Source organism: Mixophyes fleayi, chromosome 7 (genome assembly GCF_038048845.1).
Source record: "Mixophyes fleayi isolate aMixFle1 chromosome 7, aMixFle1.hap1, whole genome shotgun sequence".
NCBI classification, from domain to species: domain Eukaryota; kingdom Metazoa; phylum Chordata; class Amphibia; order Anura; family Limnodynastidae; genus Mixophyes; species Mixophyes fleayi.
The window spans coordinates 68169432-68187424 of NC_134408.1; the positions used below are offsets into that span (position 1 = coordinate 68169432).

Consider the following 17993-nt stretch of genomic DNA (forward strand, 5'->3'; position numbering starts at 1 on the left):
TTTCTTCAGGGCATTCAAGCTTCATACCATAACCCGTCCTCCTCGGTCTCGACAAATGGCTTGAGTTCATCCGTGTTTGGCATAGTAATGGGACGAGACAAGGATGCCCTCTCTCCCCTCTCATCTATGCACTATGTATTGAACCATTGGCTGCTCTGATTCGACTGAACCCTATATGTGAAGGGAATCCATGTTAGTGGTAATCAATATAAGATTTCTCTGTTTGCAGATGATGTCCTACTCACTCTATCCTCACCTCAGACCTCCCTCCCTAATCTATTTGTGAAGTTGCAGAATTTTGGTTCTCTCTCCGGTTATAAAGTGAATAATTATAAATCGGAGGCCCTCGCATTTTACCTTCCACCTCATACGAAGAAGTTATTGGAACTTAACTTTGATTTCCAGTGGCGCCCCCGTGCTATTCGTTACCTGGGCGCTTCCTCACACCGTCCTATGAAATTTTGTTTCAAGCTTACTATCCCCCTTTGCTAAATATAATTAAACAAGATTTGCTCACCTGGAATTCCCTTTATATCTCATGGTTCTGGAGAAGTAACACCACTAAAATGAATGTCCTATCTAAGTTGTTATATCTATTTCAGACCCTCCCTGTCAAAGTTCCAGATTTCTTCCTGAGCTCTATTCAATCTCTCTGTGGCAAATTTGTGTGGCAGGGTAAAAGACCCAGACGTAATAGGCTTTATTTACCAAATCCAAATGTAATGGGGGTTTGGGACTTCCTTTATTTGATAAATATTACCAAGCCACACAATTGACTCACCTTATCTCTTGGCACTTGCCTGTAGGACTTAAAAAAATGGGTGGATATCGAGGAATTGTTGTCCCCTGATATGGGAGTGTGTTTTTTGCCCTTGATTCCTAGGGGTATCAGACCAGCCTCAGCCTTTGCTATCCCCTCCATTCGCTTCACGCTGGAAGTCTGGGATAAACTGAACAAACAATACGCCCTGGCCCCTTATCCATCACCACGCACTCCGCTGTGGAGACATCCTCGTTTCCCAAAGGGTGCATTAAGGCTTTTGCTTACCCTTTGAGGAAAGCGGGTCTTGACCGTTTTTTTCACCTCTTGGGTGAGCATGCACCACGTTCCTTCATGGACTTAAGTGAGAGATATGACCTTACGAACAATCTATATTTTCATTATATGCAAACAAAAAATGTTATACAAGCCCAGTCACAATCATCTAAGCTCGTCCACCAACGCCTTTTGAACATTATTGCATTTATAGCCCGGGTCGTCGTGGCTACATATGAAGCCTGTAAGTTCTCTCGTGTCCTCCTCATCCCCTTCAACAGAACCGTTTGAGCAGGCTTGGGAACAGGATCTTGGAGTAACTTTGGATGAGGAGGGATGGTCCCTCATACGACAAAGGAACTCAGGATCTTCCATTAATACAGCCATTCGAGAAAATACTTACAAAATTTATACTAGATGGTACATGGTCCCTGTGAGATTGCATTCTATTTACCCTCACGCCTCCGACTTATGTTGGCGTAATTGTGGTTCAGTGGGCACTTTCCTCCATATATGGTGGGATTGCCCCCTAATATCACGATTTTGGGATGATGTAATGTAACTGGTTAAACAGATTACTTCTATTAATATGCCTAAGGACCCGTCATCTGTGCTCCAGTACCAGTCTACCAAAGGGATCTCTAAGTTATCGGACAAACTTGTTCGATACATATATAATGCAGCTAAGCGACAGTTAGTTTGTGACTGGAAGAAAGCTCTACAGCCCTCTAGAGAGGCTGTTATAAATAGAATCTGGCACACTGCCTCTATGGAATATGTGACAAGTCTCCTTCATGATACAGTTACCGCTTTTCACAAAGTGTGGGGCCCTTGGTATAGTTTTAATAGCAGCAATGTACCAGGTTATCTGTAAGCCGTTCATGTTTTCTTTTCTTTTTCTGACTGTACCTTTTGGCTCTTACTTGGTTTTGAGCCTCTTTTCTTTCTGCCAAGGAGACTCTCCTCTTTCTCTACTCTCTCTTTACCCCCTCCCCTCGTTTCTCTCTTCTTCATTTTACATGGGTAAGAGTGCCCTATGTATAGAGACGAACACCGAAGATAGAGAGTCTTTCTCTCCCCCCCACCCTTTATAGTCCTTTTCCCCCATAACAAAAAATAAATAAAAAAATCCAGCAGTCTGTTCCATTCTTTTCATATCCCCATACTTAAATGGTCACTTTATGCTCTGGCAGCTGTAAATACTGTAAAGAAGTGATCAAAGTTAAAGAAAAAAAAAAGCGTGAGGTCCCCCCTCTATTCATACTTAACACTAGTGCTGCCTGACTACTGCTGGTTCTGTGAAAATTGGGGGAAAAAATTGCGTGGGGTCCCCCCGATTTTCATGGAACCAGCACTAGGCCAAACCAGCCGGGGTTGGAGGCACTATAGCAGGGGGACACGCGGCAGGGGTCCCCCTGCCATAATGACTAACCAACCCCAGGCTGTTTAGCGCTGGGCTGGATTCCCTAGGAAGTGGGGTCTGCCGAAAAAAATGAACGGGCCCTCCCCCTAGGGACATCCAGCCCAGTGCTGATAGCACTAGGGCTCTTCCTACACCCCTGGGCGGTGGGTGTAGAGTAATAACGGACAAAGAGTTAAAAAAACAAAAGGAAGCCATTTTGTTTTATGGAACTACAAGTGCCAGCCAGGCAGGTTGCCTTAAATAGTGTGGGCATGCTGCTACTTGTATAACTACAAGCATCAGCATACCCATGGCAGCCAGGGCATGTTGGCACTTGGAGAACCACAAGTGCCAACATGCACTGACATCCACGGCTGGCTGGGACCTGTAGTTCCACAAAAGAAAATGTTTACAAATCCACAACACCCTTGTTAAAACCACATACATTTAATAAACCCACAATAAATACAGTAAACACCCTCATTTACACCACATAATTTTATTAAAAATAATAAATACCTTATACTCACCAATGAAGTTTTCATCTGTTGTCAAGCAGCTTTCAATCCAAAAATGGCTGTCACTAATGTCCCAAATAAATTTGTATCCAAAGTCCATGCTTGACAAAGTCCAAAACAAATTTGTACTTCCAAAAGTCCTGCTTGAAATCTGTTCACATCTTCTGCCCAGGGGTGGCCCATATTTGTAAGATCCAAGATTCTTCTTGCTTGCTCGAAGAAAAATAAAAAAGGGAGGAGCCGCCGCAAACAGCTCCTACCTAGTAGGAGCTCCGATACGCAATGAACTTAGTTCATTGCGCTATGTCTATTTCTAGTATTAGGTGATTTTCCCACGTTGGTGGAAAAATCCCCTAATACTATAAATAGAACAAAAGCAATGAGCTAAACCCATTGCGCATCAGAGCTCCTACTGTGTAGAAGCTCCGATACGCAATTAACTTAGTTCATTGCATTAGAGGGACCTCATGTTTTTTTTACTTTTATCTATTCTTTACAGTTTTTACAGCTGCCGGAGCTGACAGGCAGTGTAACAGTGATGGGTTTATACAACACGCTGCTAGCAAGCAGCGTGTTGTATCTGGCGTCTTTGAAAGCAAACTCTTCTGAGTTTGCTTAATCGCAGCTTCATACATTTGAGACTTGTATAGCTGCAGTGGCAAACAGTCGCGAATTTGATCTCTAGCCATTTTGCAAATAGCGATTTTGACAGAAGCACAATTCTGGTGATTTTGCATGCAATCTCAGCTTCATACATCTGCGAGTTTCAACTCTCCCGAGAAAATCGATGGATTTGCAAAATCGGACCTTGATACATTTACCCCCTAGTGGAGGTTGTGATAGGAACCCCAGTCTGTAACCTTGTTGTAGTGTAGATAATACCCACTCATCTGTTGTGGTTAATGCCCATTCTGCAAAAAAAAAAATATATATAATTTTTCCTCCTATCTATCTACCATCAAGTGGGTCTCTCTGGCATCATTGGGAAAAAAACATTTTTGGAGATCATTACAGCTCCTTGTCTTTTTGCTAGTGCAAAAAACTGCCTTGAAGTGCCAGGCTGACAGCATCTTGTTAATCTTATTCCAGGTCTATAAAAGCTTGCTATACTCTGAACGTGGGTTTAGTCTCCTTAAAAGCCTGATGGGTAATTTTTTGATAGGTCTATCTTGGGGAAGCCAGTCTGATTTTCCCTAGACAATTTTGAAATAATGGCATTGAATATTTGTGCAAACAGATAATCTCCTTCAATTTATTCTTAGACTGCAAGTACACCAACCATGGTCGGTATAACAACTGAGAAAGCACATCCTTCAATCCATAGCATCCATTAAGGAGTTAGCATCTACTGCTGTGTCCCCCCCCCCAGTGGGTGTATCTCAAACCATAGTCTCCTCAGGAGAAAGGGGGTTACATTCTACAAAATCTATTCATTTTAAGAAAACGTCTATCTGGGAAGTTGCGATCTCCTGATATGATATTGCTGATAACCTTATTTAATGGAAAAGGCGACCCTTCTTTTTAGGCCCCTCAAACAATGCTTCCTGCAGAGACTGCCCCTCTGAAACATTTTCAATTTCCATCACCTTGTGATCAGCTTTTCCAACGAATCCATGCTGAAATTAAGATCCTCTTCACACACAGCTGGTAGTCCAGACATTCTTGATTTCACCTGCTGCACACCAGCCTCAAAAACTTCTGAAGCAACAGTAATTACTGATCTTGACCTCTTAAATCTTAGCTGCTGTCAATCATTCTTAATAATAAAGGTTTTAAAAGCTAATGCAATATTAATCCATTTTAACATTTCAACTATATGAGGGGGAGGCTGTTGCTGTTCACGAGAAAATTTAATACACATCTTTCCAGAAAATCCTTCTGGCAATTTTTTGTCACAAATCCCACAACTATGAATTTTCTGGGTTTTTTTTCTCTTCAACCTTCTCACTTCCAGTCTGGGTTTATTACCTACAGACAATATTGTAGACTAATATCAGCCTGCACAGTAACTAGCTAAAATATAATGCAGGTACTTACCCTGACCTGAGTCCTTGTGACCGTTTTTCCCCTCCATTTTCGCCTTTTGACTATCCTCCTATATAGAAGCAAAGGAAGCAGCAGTGATTATCTGGTAAGAATGGGTATCATGAAGAACATGGTTTGGACTGAGGTAACTATCCTAAGTGGCCAATTCACCCTACTGCATCTCTTGGCCCAACTGTCATATTCCTCTGTCCCATGAGGTTAGGGAAGACTTGCAGGTGTGGAATCTGTTTCTCCAGGATTTCAATGGTGTCCGTGTTTGACTTTAAGTCGGGAGTTACAGCTGTTCACAGATGTCGCATACGCAGTTGGGTTTGGGGCCTACTTCGCCAGTGACTAGTGCATATCATACTGGCCCAGTGATTGGGTCCATTCCAGTTGGATGGCTAATTTGGTCCTGCTGGAACTGTGTCCCATCAGTTGCGCTAGAGCTATGGGTAGCTAGATTCCAGGGCAGGCAGGTTGTCTTTTGGTGTAAGAACCTGGGAGCGGTGCAAACAATTAATAAGCAAATCACTTCTTCTTCCCCAGTCATCAGCTTGCTCCGAAGACTGGTGTTGCGCTGCCTGTCATGTAACATCTCCTTTATTGCTCGACATGTGCCTGGTGTTAAAAACAGTCAGGAGGGTGCTCTGTTTAGGGGAAATTAAGACAAGTTTCGGATGCTTGCCCCGCAGGCGGATCTCAACGATTCTCCCTGTCCCGCTTATGTCTGGAAGATTGTGAGTCTGAATAAGGAACCTGGCAGAATCCTTGTTAGCTTCTGCTACGCTGCGTAGATATCTGGATGCTTGGCGGGAATGGTTCACTTTTCGGAATGTAGTTCCTGTTGGTAGTAGAGATGGGGACGACTGAATGCAAGACTTTGTGTGGGCTGGCTATAACGTGGTAAGTCTAAGTCAGCTATGTCCGCCACACTGGCAGGCATCTCCTATTTCTCTAAACTGCATGGTTTAGTTTGATGTGACCAGGGGTTTCTTAATTTCTAAAGTGCTGAGTGGCTGGGCAAGGACGCGTCCCGTTCTTCCTGATGGCAGGACACCTATAAGTCAGGGAATATTGAAAGACTTTCTAGGTGCGATCTCTGGTGATCAATATGAGAGCAGTCTTTTTAGCTAAGTCTTTGTGATGATCTTCTTTGGAGGGTGAGCAAGTTGGTTGCCTCCGGGCGGGGAGCTCTGCTCTCCAGTATGTTAGCTAAAGATGTTGTTATACCCCTCATTCACTATCTTGCAAGGTGTGGCGGTCCAAAATGGATCAGCTGGGTAAAGGGCGATGGGTTACACTGTCGCCTCGGTGCGGTTGCTCGGTTTGCCTGGTGCAGGTGGCCGCTAGCTTTTCTGGACTGTGGCCAAAGGATGCGTTGCATTGGCTGGTGCATAGTGACGGGTCCCCCCTCACGAAGTATCAGTGTATCAGTTTACAGTGGTCTTTAAGTGCACGCTAGAAGCCGTTGGATTGAATACCAGTTAATTTGGCACACATTCGTTTAGAATCGGTGCGGCCACGTCTGCAGCTGTAGACGGGGTGTCAGGCCCAGTCAGGCTGGAAGTCCACTGCATATCAGCGATACGCAGGGCCGGATTGACCGCTTGGCAACCTAAGCACCTGCCTAGGGCCCAGGGGGGGGTCCTCAGGAGGCCCCGCAGCAAGGCAGATGGGGGGGCGCCAGCCAAGAAAAAAAATATATTTTGGCCGTGTCATAACACCAGCAAGTACCATCCCCTTCCCCGACTCGCGCAAAAACCCCCCACGCGTGACTCGTGGAGGAAGTGGCGACCGGGACTCCACTTCCTCCACGAGTCACGCCAGGGTGCCGCGAGTTGGGGGAGGGGCTGGTGCTTGCTGGTGTTATGACACAGGAGGAAGCAGTGAGTTGCTCGGATGGGGGGGTTTATATTGCTAGGTGGCTGGTCCCCTCCCTTCCTCCACTATGTGTGGCCTGCTCAGTGTCACATGGGACGCGCACCACGTGACAGGTGCCGTCCCGTGTATGCAGAGAAAGAAGACTGCACATATTTATATTATGTGTATGTGCGAGGGGCCAGTGTATTTATATAATGTGATTGTGTGAGAGGCCAGTGTATTTATATTATGTGAGTGTGCAAGAGGCCAGTGTATTTATATTATGTGAGTGGCCAGTGTATTTATATTATGTGTATGTGCGAGGGGCCAGTGTATATAAATTATGTGAGTGTGCGAGGGGCCAGTGTATTTACATTATGTGAGTGTGCGAGAGGCCAGTGTATTTATATTATGCAAGTGTGTGAGGGGCTGTTTGTGGGAGGGGAAATAGGTTTATTTTTTAAATGGGAACACTATTAATTTAATGTTGGAGCTGGTTGGAGGGAAATCGGTCTATTGTGTGCTACATGAAAAAACAGTCAGTATTTAACTTATGTGCAAAACAGAATACTAATTTGCACCCCTTGCATTGTAACATGGTTTTGTCCAGGAGACTGAAATAAGAAGTTTCTCAAGTTAAGATCCTTAATGAATCAGGCCTGAGATCTTTTCCAGACAGAAGAATGGTAGACCGTGCATGCAAGAATGTGCATGCGGTCGTGGCAAAGTATCTACGGTCAATTGGTGGACTGTGAACTAAGCACCCAGGAATTAGGTTTCAGAACCCAGGCCTCTACAGGTCTGATGCAGTGCACCTAACAGATGAGAGGCTAGGTACCTTTATAGCAGAGATTTATAAGGTGTTAGGTTCAGGAGGGAACCTTGCGTGACAGGAGAACACTGTACAGGATAAGCAAAGTGGGTAAAGCGCATTCATGGTAGACAGGCGTTTGTAACCCGTGCCCTTCGAATAGTTGGCTTAGGTTCAGTGCAAGTACAGCTCATTTAGGCTGACTTGCGGTGCGATACGATTAGCCCAGAGGGGTGCGGGTTCCGGGATGCCTGGGGACGGATTTTCCATTAAGTTCAAGAAACAGTGTGTGCTTATGGATGGACAAGGTCGAGTACAGTGTTCTCCCGCCACCATAACAGTTACGGTTTAATTTAAATAAATAAGAGTTATTTGCCAACAAGTAGGTGTGGTGTCTTTCATTATAGAACTTAAAGGTTAAGACTGAGGTCTATTGGTTATGTTATCAACCGCAATCATTTTATACAATATGACATATGACAGGAAATTCAATCTATAACATACTGTAACCCAACGTACATTAAAGATTTCATTTAAATAACATTATCCGATATAAAATTTCATCTCTCATTAACACCTGTAAAAAAAATAAATCAATGTATTGCAGCTATTATATGGACATTTTAATACTACTAATTCTGTGTTACTGTTGGTCCCCTGAAAGTTGGCATTTTTAATGCAGCATGAGACAATACATGTGGAGAGACTTAACTTTTTAAGCTATAAACAGCTGCCCAAGAAAGCAGTCATTGTACGTCCGTGAGCCATTCAGTACCTTTTCTATTAGGGATTCCAGCATCACTGTTTGTCCACTAGGAAACCAGGAAGCAACAAAAACGAAACTCTGTAAACAAGCACCAAGTCCTCTATTTCTGATGATAGTGAAGATCTCCTATCTATGCCTATCAAGCAATGATCAGCTCACTGGCGAGACCGGCTGGCAGCACTAAGAAGAGTCTTACCGCTTGCCAGGCCAGTCTGGAATCAATCTGTGCATGCGGGAGCCGGCTTTCAGGTTTGCGTACCAAATGAAATAATAATGTTGTTTTACAAAGAATAATTATTTCCTTTTTTTTTTTTTTTTTTAATAGTACTAAAATATCATTATTTTATTTTTCTGGGAAAGTGAAACTGGAAGTCTAAAAATGGGTCACGCATGTGCACAGGCAATGAAGACTGGGCCAAAGCATTAGGAATCCTCTTACCACTGCCATCCAGTATGGCCAAGAAGCTGATTATCACTCAGTTGAACCGTCCAATTTTTTTTGTTAAATTGGGGTGAAACAAGCAGCGATAGAAAATCCAGGTTATCGTAGGTCCTATGGTTAGAATGAAAATTTCCTGAGCCACTGAGAAAGTCAAACATTTAGCTTCACAGTATTTCTATTTAGCTCTAACACATGTATAAACAAACAATCAGACCATTGAACAGTGGAGTAACAGTAGTGCCTTGCACACTTGTAAAATAAGCTATTACATAGACTTACCAATGTGATAAAGCCCAATCCAATCAGTGGGGTCCACTTCTTCTTTTATATCCCAGAAGATAATAAGTTCCTGAGAGTGACCAAGTATGTACTCATACATACTGACTGTCAGGCTTGAACGATTGTCGGAGGTCACCAAGTCAGTATCACTGTTGGCCCGTTGAAAGTTCAAATTCTCTGTCATTGTGTTCTGAGATGCAAAACTTTCAAGATTCTCCGGACTTAGCATATAATGTAGCTGAGGGTTTCGCTGTCGTACAAAAAGAAGATGTTCACGAGTGGAATTGGCCATGATGTAAAGCTAACCTCAGAGATCTGCAAACACAAACCAAATATAAAAATTGCAATTATTGGTATTTAATTATATTGATACTGCATTACAATGGTTAATTAAACCTTGAAGTGGACATATACTGTATTTACAAATATGTACTATATAGCAGTCTATTTATGATTGGGGTGGTAACTATTATTTTGTATCGTTACAAATTACTGCTACTATTTACCATGGAGGGGCTGCTCTGGGAGCCCCTGCAAAGACCCCCCTCTTCCACAGAGACATTTTTACTTCATCTGCAGTCTAATGCTGCTGGTGAATGGAGGAAGTGTTATGTGCATGCGCAGATAATATCTGCGCATATGCATACCACTTTGACCTGGCAGGGATCCAGCGACAGCGTTACTTTGCTTTTCGCAGCTTAATAAATTGCCTATTATCACTGTCCCCATACAGGTCTATGGGGGCCATAGTAAGTGCAGGTAAATTGGTTAAGGCATTAACACTTTGTTAAAAAAGAAAAAGCAGTGAAAGAGCTTTTTGCTAGCGTTTCCGCCAGCATTTTGTCTCTTCACCGCTTGTTTTATAGACTTATTAATCTTAACTACCTGGTTGTGTTGTTATTATTATTATTATCTTTAATTTATAAGGTGCCACAAAGGGTGCGCAGCGCTGTACATGACATATACAGAAAACAGAGAGCCATAACACAACATGATACTGTTAGGCTGCTGGCCCTGATCACCAACCCACAGAACTAGATGACGGAGGTTTTCACCTTTAGCAGCCGCCTTTCCCTTAGCGCTTGATGTGCTCTCCGGTACTGAGATGCCCCAAGGACTTAGCTCCAGATGTAGTGTGGGTTGGTAATGCAGGACCACAGCGGCAGGCCAGGAGACTGGTAGAAAGCAGCGAGTAGTCAAACGATAGCCAAGGTCAAGGGTCACAGGCAAGCAGGGTAGTCAGTTAACACGCCAGATAATGGTGGAGGTAGAGAGTAGGACGAGCCCCGTCAGACTCCCATGGCTGCACTACATATATAGGTAGAAAAGCGCGAATCCCACTTTGTCTCGAGTTAACACGCCAGAGGTCGGGGTCACGGACAAAGTAGCAGGGTCCAAAGTACAAGCTAGAAGGGTCAGGGTCACAAGCAAACAGGCAGAGTCAAAATCCAAGCAGGGGGTCATACACGAGAGATCCAAACAAAGTATTCACAGGACAGCACAGGGAACCAGGAGCAAGTCAGCAAACTGAAACAGCAAGTTATAACCGGCAGTAAAGCTACAGACCTCACGGCCCTAAATACTCCAGTCAGCCAGTCAACCAATCAGAGCCTAGCTCTGAAGTTGCACACAGGCCCCTGCTAACTAATAAAATTAATCCTAATAGCCTACAGGCTATTACCTAGCTATGAGCACACGCTCGGCTGTCCTCTGTTGCCAGGACGCGACGCTACAGTGGTAAGCGGTCGGGCACTAAGCGGAAATGATGTCCTGGCCGTCAAGGCGACGCCCGGGACGTCAGGGGGCACAGGAAGCGAGCTGCGACGGCTGTGAGTACCGCCGCGACTCGTGACAGATACAGGAAGAACAAAAAAACATATATATATATATATATACACACATACACACACACACAGACACAGGTAACATGGTAATGCAAATCAAATTATTTCTGGGACAATGAGTGGAAGTGATGGTAGAAATCAGCGAGAAGTAGGCCGAAGCTTAAGAAAATAGGGCTAGGGAAGCAGGCCAAGAGGTACAGAGAGTGATGGAATAGTAGAAGGAGCACACAAGGAAAGAGGGCCCTGCTCCTGAGAGCTTACATCCTAAAGGAAAGGGGGACACACAAATAGTTAGGAGGAGGACTGATAGACTTGATAAAATAAGTGAGTCTTAAGGGCACCCGTCAAGCCTTTGAGAGTAGATTCTAACCTGAAGGAACGTGAAAGATCGTTCCACAGCTGGGGAGCAGCCCGGGCAAAGTCCTGGAGACGGGAGTGAGAAGAGGTGATCAGTGAAGTAGAAAGGCGGTGGTCATAGGCAGAGGGAAGGGGGCGGCTAGGAGTGTAGGTAGAGATGAGATTGGAGATGTAGGGAGGGGAGGATTGATTAAGAGGTTTAAAGGTGAGGAGTTTAAATTTAATTCTGTAGGCCATGGGGAGCCAATGTAGTGACTGTTGGCAGGAGACAGCAGAGGTAGAACGGCGGGAGAGAAATATGAGGCGGGCAGCAGCATTGAGGATAGACTTAAGAGGGTCAAAGTGAGAATCAGGTAGGCCACAGAGAAGAAGGTTACAGTAATCAAGGCGACAGATTACAAGCGAGTGAACGAGGGTTTTTGCAGCTTCCGTGGTGAGAAAGGGGCGTATCTTGGATATATTTCGAAGGTGGAAGTAGCAGGATTTTGAGAGGGACAGAATGTGAGGTTTGAAGGAGAGGGAGGAATCAAGGATGACCCCAAGGCATCGGACTTGAGGGACAGAAACGAGGGTAGTGATATTAACAGAAATAGAGAGGGGGGGGCGGTGGGAGAGTCCTGTAAGAGGGGAAGACAATAAGTTCAGTCTTGTAAATATTGAGTTTAAGGAAGCGTTGGGACATCCAAGATGAGATGGCCTAGAGACAGCAGGAGACACAGGACATAAGGGAAGGGGAGAAGTCAGGGGATGAAAGATAGATTTGGATATCATCAGCATAGAGGTGGTACTGAAGGCCAAAGGAGCGGATGAGGACACCAAGGGAGAAGGTGTAGAGGGAGAAAAGTGTTTCTGAATAACATGAAAACAAAACAAAAACACAATTGGAGCAGGATAATTAATTAACATTAATACAGAGTTGTCCTTATTCTAAGACACACACAACCCACATTTAACAGACCCTGGCACTCTTGAACCAATATTTATATACATTAGAATATATTATTTATATTTCAAAGGCATAAATGGATGCCCCACACATGGGATTTTAATATTAATGTTTTTTGTTCAGTTGCATTTTAACTAAGAGTTATATTCAATGTGAATATTATTCCAGCCACTAGTAAGAAATAGCTGAAAATGCATTACTTCATCGAGTTTGGAGGAGCAGTTTGTGGTACATATTAATCCTCAGTAACAAATCTGAAAATTACTGCAAATACTGCATACCTTTTGTTTTAAGTAGTAAAACTTGAGGTGAATTTGTAAAATAAAAGGTTATATGTAATTTCACAACTTGTTACCTATTAATGATAACAGATAATTTCTCTGTTTATCTGTATGGTATGAAGAGGCTTTCAAATGTCCAGTGTCTTCCACACAAAAAAAGGCAACTATATTTTTTATTTAGTTGTATTCCCATGATGAGCAATATTCCTTGGTCATTTTGCACGACTATATATACATAAGATAAATACTGGTTGTTTATTCAGACAGCACACAAATATTTGATAGATTTAATTGTACACTGAAATTTAAAGTTAATCTAGGACAAGCCATACCCAAATTATAAATCTGTCCCCACATTTTAAATTTATCTCCCCCTCTAATGCAACATGATTTTGCCCAGGTGCAAAGTTACCCTTTTTATGCTTTGTTCTCCTCAATGACTCAGGCCCTGAATGTCTATAGGTATTTGGAAATATTGTACAAGGAAAAACAGAAACTGAAGAAAATACAGAACATACTACAAACAAAAGAGAGAATTCATGTAAAATCTTAAAATCCATGTTAGAAAATGAATGATGGCAAGCTGCTTGTTTTATGTAATCTATGCATTTCCATTTATAACACAAACTTTACATCAGATATCTAAATCCAAACCTGTTTAAGAGCCCCACCTATTGTCCAGAGTGAGTTAATGCATTTAAAGCTGAACCAACTAATGTATGAAAACAGTCCATATTATTGGAAAAATAATATTTGTATAATTGGATTATTTGTATTAATAATGTAATGAAATCTTCTATTTTTACTTCACAATCTATGCCGAGCTGTAATCGGTCAGCCTTAATAATTCCCTTGAGTTTACTTTATTAATTATTATCATCATCATCAATTTTGAAGCCACCACAGTGCTCTGTAGTGTCAGGCAGTGGGGAAAACAGGGCATACATAAAACAGGGACATACAATGTAGGAAAAATAAATGCAGACATGAAAACAAAGGGTAGGGAGGGAAATGCTCATAGAGAGGGTGCTTACAAACGTTACAAGATGAGTAAGCATGGTTCACAGTGGAGACTGAAACAGTTGGGAGTGTGCACCAGTGTGAGAAGTATATGTGGGATAAGAAAAAATACTAACAGAGTGTTTCAAGATTTGAAGGCTGTGGAGGAGTCTGCTTGGATGTGGTAGGGAATTCCATAAGTAGGAGCATAAAAAAAGGCATGCAGGCGGGAGTGAGTGATTATCAGAGATGAGGCAAAACGTCTCAAGGAGAGATTTCAAGATGAGATATGATATGTATAAAAAGGTGGTGAGTAATGTGAATAGTATTCTGGAAGACATGGAGAGCCAGTGTAGGGATTTGCAGATTGCTGCTGTGGATGTGGAGCAGTGAAAGAGGAAGATCAGTCTTGCTGTGGATTTAACGAGGACAGAAGTAGGGATACAACGGTGAGGATAATGCCATGTGAGAGACTGGGCGTGATAAATCAAACAGACCACTTGGTGTCACAATTGACTCTGCACTCTGACACACCCATTGCTTTAGTGTCTTCAAGCAGTTTGGGATTAAACATTATGATCATGCAGAAGAAGCACAACCTCCTTTAATGCAAGATAATTGTATTGAAGTGAGGATGAAAAGTGATTGCTAGGACTCAGGATTATGGCCAAGCAATGCAATATCACATGAAGAAAGAACATAATTTTAATTTGAAAGGGTCACCATTAAAAGGCAACATATATTTTGCCTTTTAATGAGGCCAAAATAAAGTTTAAAATACCAGCCTTCACAAACTTCTGATATTAACCCCATAACTTTCCAGCTAATACATTTCCCATTACATATTTATTATTAATACATATCCAGTTTCACCACAGCCAAGTCTATTCCAGCAATACCTGACTCGCTTATCGGCTTTTCATCTGTTCCTTCCTTAATTGCTGAGTATGTAAATTAACCAGATCTTGCTGGAAATTGGGTGTTTGCAAAAAAGTACATCCAACAGCAATTTTGTCTTTAACAGACAGCCATCCTTTCTGACTTGGCCTGCAAGTATTTTGCATGGTCTGTACCTGTTAGAATTCATCTGGCTGTTTTCCATTGCCATGCTATCTGTAAAGATACGTTGTTCCCAAATCACTCAGACACAGTATTAGAGGAAAAATAGAAGGATGATTTATTCTGCAGAACAGGATTAAATACAGCACAGCCCCCTTAACGATAGCAGGTCCAACAAATGAGGAAATCAGTTCAAATAAATACAGTGGGATAGGTACAGCCAGGGTCGGATTAAGGGAAGGGAGGCCCCCGGGCTAAGGATACTGTGAGGCCCCCCCGTGAACTTACCTCCTTCTGTTGTTCCACTCCCTGTAGCAATTACGGGGTAAGTCCTACAGTGACAGCAGGCAGTTAACAGCATAACATTTGCTGTTAGCTGCCTACCATTTTCCTTGAACAAGTGACAGACAGAGACCCAATAAATGTCGGCGGCCCCCCAGCAGCCCGAGGCCCCTGGGCTGTAGCCCCTTTAGCCCTATTGTTAATCTGGCTCTGGGTACAGCACTGTTCCCTTAACAATAGCAGGTCCAACAAGAGAGGAAATCAGTTCAAATAAATCCAGTGGGATAGGTTCCACAGCAACTCTCTGGCAGAGCATCACCTCTTGGCCAAAGTCAGTCACATACGTGTCCAGCTCCCAGGGTAGCCTCTTTTATCACCTCATAATCCCACCTTAGGAACTGCCTGCCCAGGGGAGCTGCAAAAGGTCTCGATTGGTGGCCTTCTCACACTATCCAACCCCCTCCCCTACCTCACCAGGTGTCTTCCCTCAGGTGACCCTTGCTGGGTCCAGCTCCTGGCTGTCTGTAGCGCTCACTAGCAGACAATAGGGAGCAAGCAGAAATAACAATGATAGCTTAATTCACTCAACTCTTGAGTGTTCCCTGTGGATGTGGAATTTAACCCCTGAAGTACTTTTCCAAGATGTTATAGTTTCATCACTGATACTTCCGAATAACAACATGGCTAAAAAGTTCAGTCTGGGTATGGATTGGATTAAGGGGTTGTAATACTGGTTACATACACCATGCCCGTTTCTTTACATTCCTAAACAGTTGTAAGGCCAAGCGCCATCTCAGCAACCCTCCATTGTCCCCTGCGGGTGCATTGTAGCCAACTAAGGGGACTATGATCTGTGACCACCAAAAACTCGTGGCCATATAAGTACGGCTGCAACTTTTTGAGAGCCCAAACTATGGCCAAGCACTGCTTTTCAATAGTGGGGTATGCTATCTCGTTATCAACAAGTTTCCGGGAGACATAGGCCACTGGTTGTTCACAACCATCCTCCCCACTTGACTCAAGACAGCTCCTATTCCACAGCCCGAGGCAACTGATTGCATAATGAACTACCGTAGGAAGTCAGGGGCTGCTAATACTGGGGACCGGGACAAGATATCCTTAAGCTGGGAAAAGCCTGTTCACAATCAGAGGTCCAGTCAATTTGTCGGGAGTACTTTTTGGTCGTCACATCAGTCAACGGCTTGGCACTGGTGCTGTACTGGGGCACAAACATCCAATAGCACCCACCCGTCTCAAGGAAGGCGCATACCTGTATTTGGTTGGTGGGGTGAGGCCAATTCAGGATGGCATAAATTTTTCTGGCTCCGGTCGATTATCTCTACCACCAACCCAGTGCCCAAGGTACAATACCTCCGCCATCCCCATCTGACATTTGTCCGGTTTGATTGTCAACCCTGCCTGGCTAGTCTGGGCCAATACTTGGGTCACATGTTGTAGGTGGTCCTCCCAGGTCTCACTAAAATAGTTATGTCATCCAGGAATGCCTGGGCAAACTCCTCACACCCTGAAAGCAAACAATCTTCTGTACGCTGAAAGATGGTCGGGGCATTCCGAAGGTCATGGCAGTAAACTCAAATAGCCCAAACGAAGTGGTGAATGCGGACCGCTCCTGTGCCTCCCTGGTAAGGGGTATCTGCCAGTACTCCTTACTAAGTGTTATGGCCACCAGTGCGGCATAAACTCATAGAACAGGTAGAAGAGGTCTTCACCTTTAGCAGCCGCCTTTCCCGTAGAGACTGGTTATGCTCACAGGTCTTATGCTCAGAGTAGTATGAGTTTATGCTAACACGGCAGTACACAGGTATAAGAGGTTGCACACTGAGTAGCGGCAGGCCAGAGATCAGCGGACTGGACAGAGCACCAGAGGGTATGCCAGGTACAAGCAGAAGGGTCAGGGTCACTAGCAGAGGTTCAGAATCCGGGTACGGGCAAAAGATCAGGGTCAGAAGCACAGGTTCAGAATCCAGGAACAGGCCAAGGTCATACACGGGTAATCAATCACAGGTTTCAACACCAAAGATAGGAACAGGAGCAGGCAGCAGTACTGGAACAGCACGCTATAACCGTCAGTGAGGCTCAGTCCTCACTGCCTTAAATAGTACAAGGAGCCAATCAGAATAGAGACCTACAAGCATTCACAGGAGTGGCCTAATTGATATTAGTACTGGTGGCCAATAGTAATACAGTGTTCAGCTGCATAATAAATAAGCCAAACCTAAAATTGCCTACTGGACACCTGAATAGCCATGATTGGCTATTAACTAACTAGCCCTGTGCGCGCGTGCCCGCCTGTTAACCAGATGGCCGGGAGTGGCGACAGGAAGCCTGGAGCGTCCCGGTTGTTGCCCAGGCAACCGGGACGCGGAAACCGTAAGTGACATCCCGGTCGTCATAGCGACAGCCGGAACGCTCACAGGAGGCAGGTAGGAGTCGCGGCAGTGCCCGCGGCCGCAGCGACTAACACTAAGGTCCAGCGTGGACACATAGCGAGCCACCCCCAGCCTGTCTAACAGCTCATCTACCCGGGGCATGGGAAACGTGTCTGTCACCGTCACTTCATTCAGTTTCCTATAATCCACACAGAAGCGTGTACTCCGGTCTTTCTTGGGCACTAACACCACATTGGCCGCCCAGGGACTTTTGTATGGTATAATGATTCCCAGTGCCAGCATTTACTCAACCTCTTTTTTGATCATGTGAAGCACCTCGGGACTAACTCGATGCGCGGGTTGCCGAATAGGCTGAGCCTCCCCGGTGTCGACATGATTGGCCACTGCATGAGTGTGCCCAGGCCTGCTGGTGAACTGAGGCCGATCTCCCTCGAATACTCCCTTCATCTGTTGAGTCTGGGCTCCTGTTAACTGCTGGCCTATGGGCACCGCCTCCACCCCTAAGTCCTTTTTGGTTGCTGCGAGAATGTCGGATATGGGGTAAGTCTCTGGGTTGTCCATAGGTGGGCAGCAGACTGCCATGATCCCAATTTGAAAAGAGAAAAGTACATAGTTGCACACAGCTATGGAATCCTCGCTCTATTTAAGGGTGATAAAATATCATTCCCATAA

General features: G+C 44.2%; 1 protein-coding gene across 2 annotated transcripts in view; it reads right to left on the reverse strand.

The window, feature by feature from the left end:
* Positions 1 to 17993, reverse strand: part of HECW2 (HECT, C2 and WW domain containing E3 ubiquitin protein ligase 2) — a 423985-nt gene that overhangs the window by 288966 nt on the left and 117026 nt on the right. For both annotated transcript variants that reach the window (XM_075179947.1, XM_075179946.1), the window contains exon 3: positions 9143 to 9457. In XM_075179947.1, coding sequence (XP_075036048.1) covers positions 9143 to 9434 — 292 coding nt within the window. In that variant the 5' untranslated portion in view covers positions 9435 to 9457. The remainder of the gene's footprint in view (positions 1 to 9142; positions 9458 to 17993) is intronic.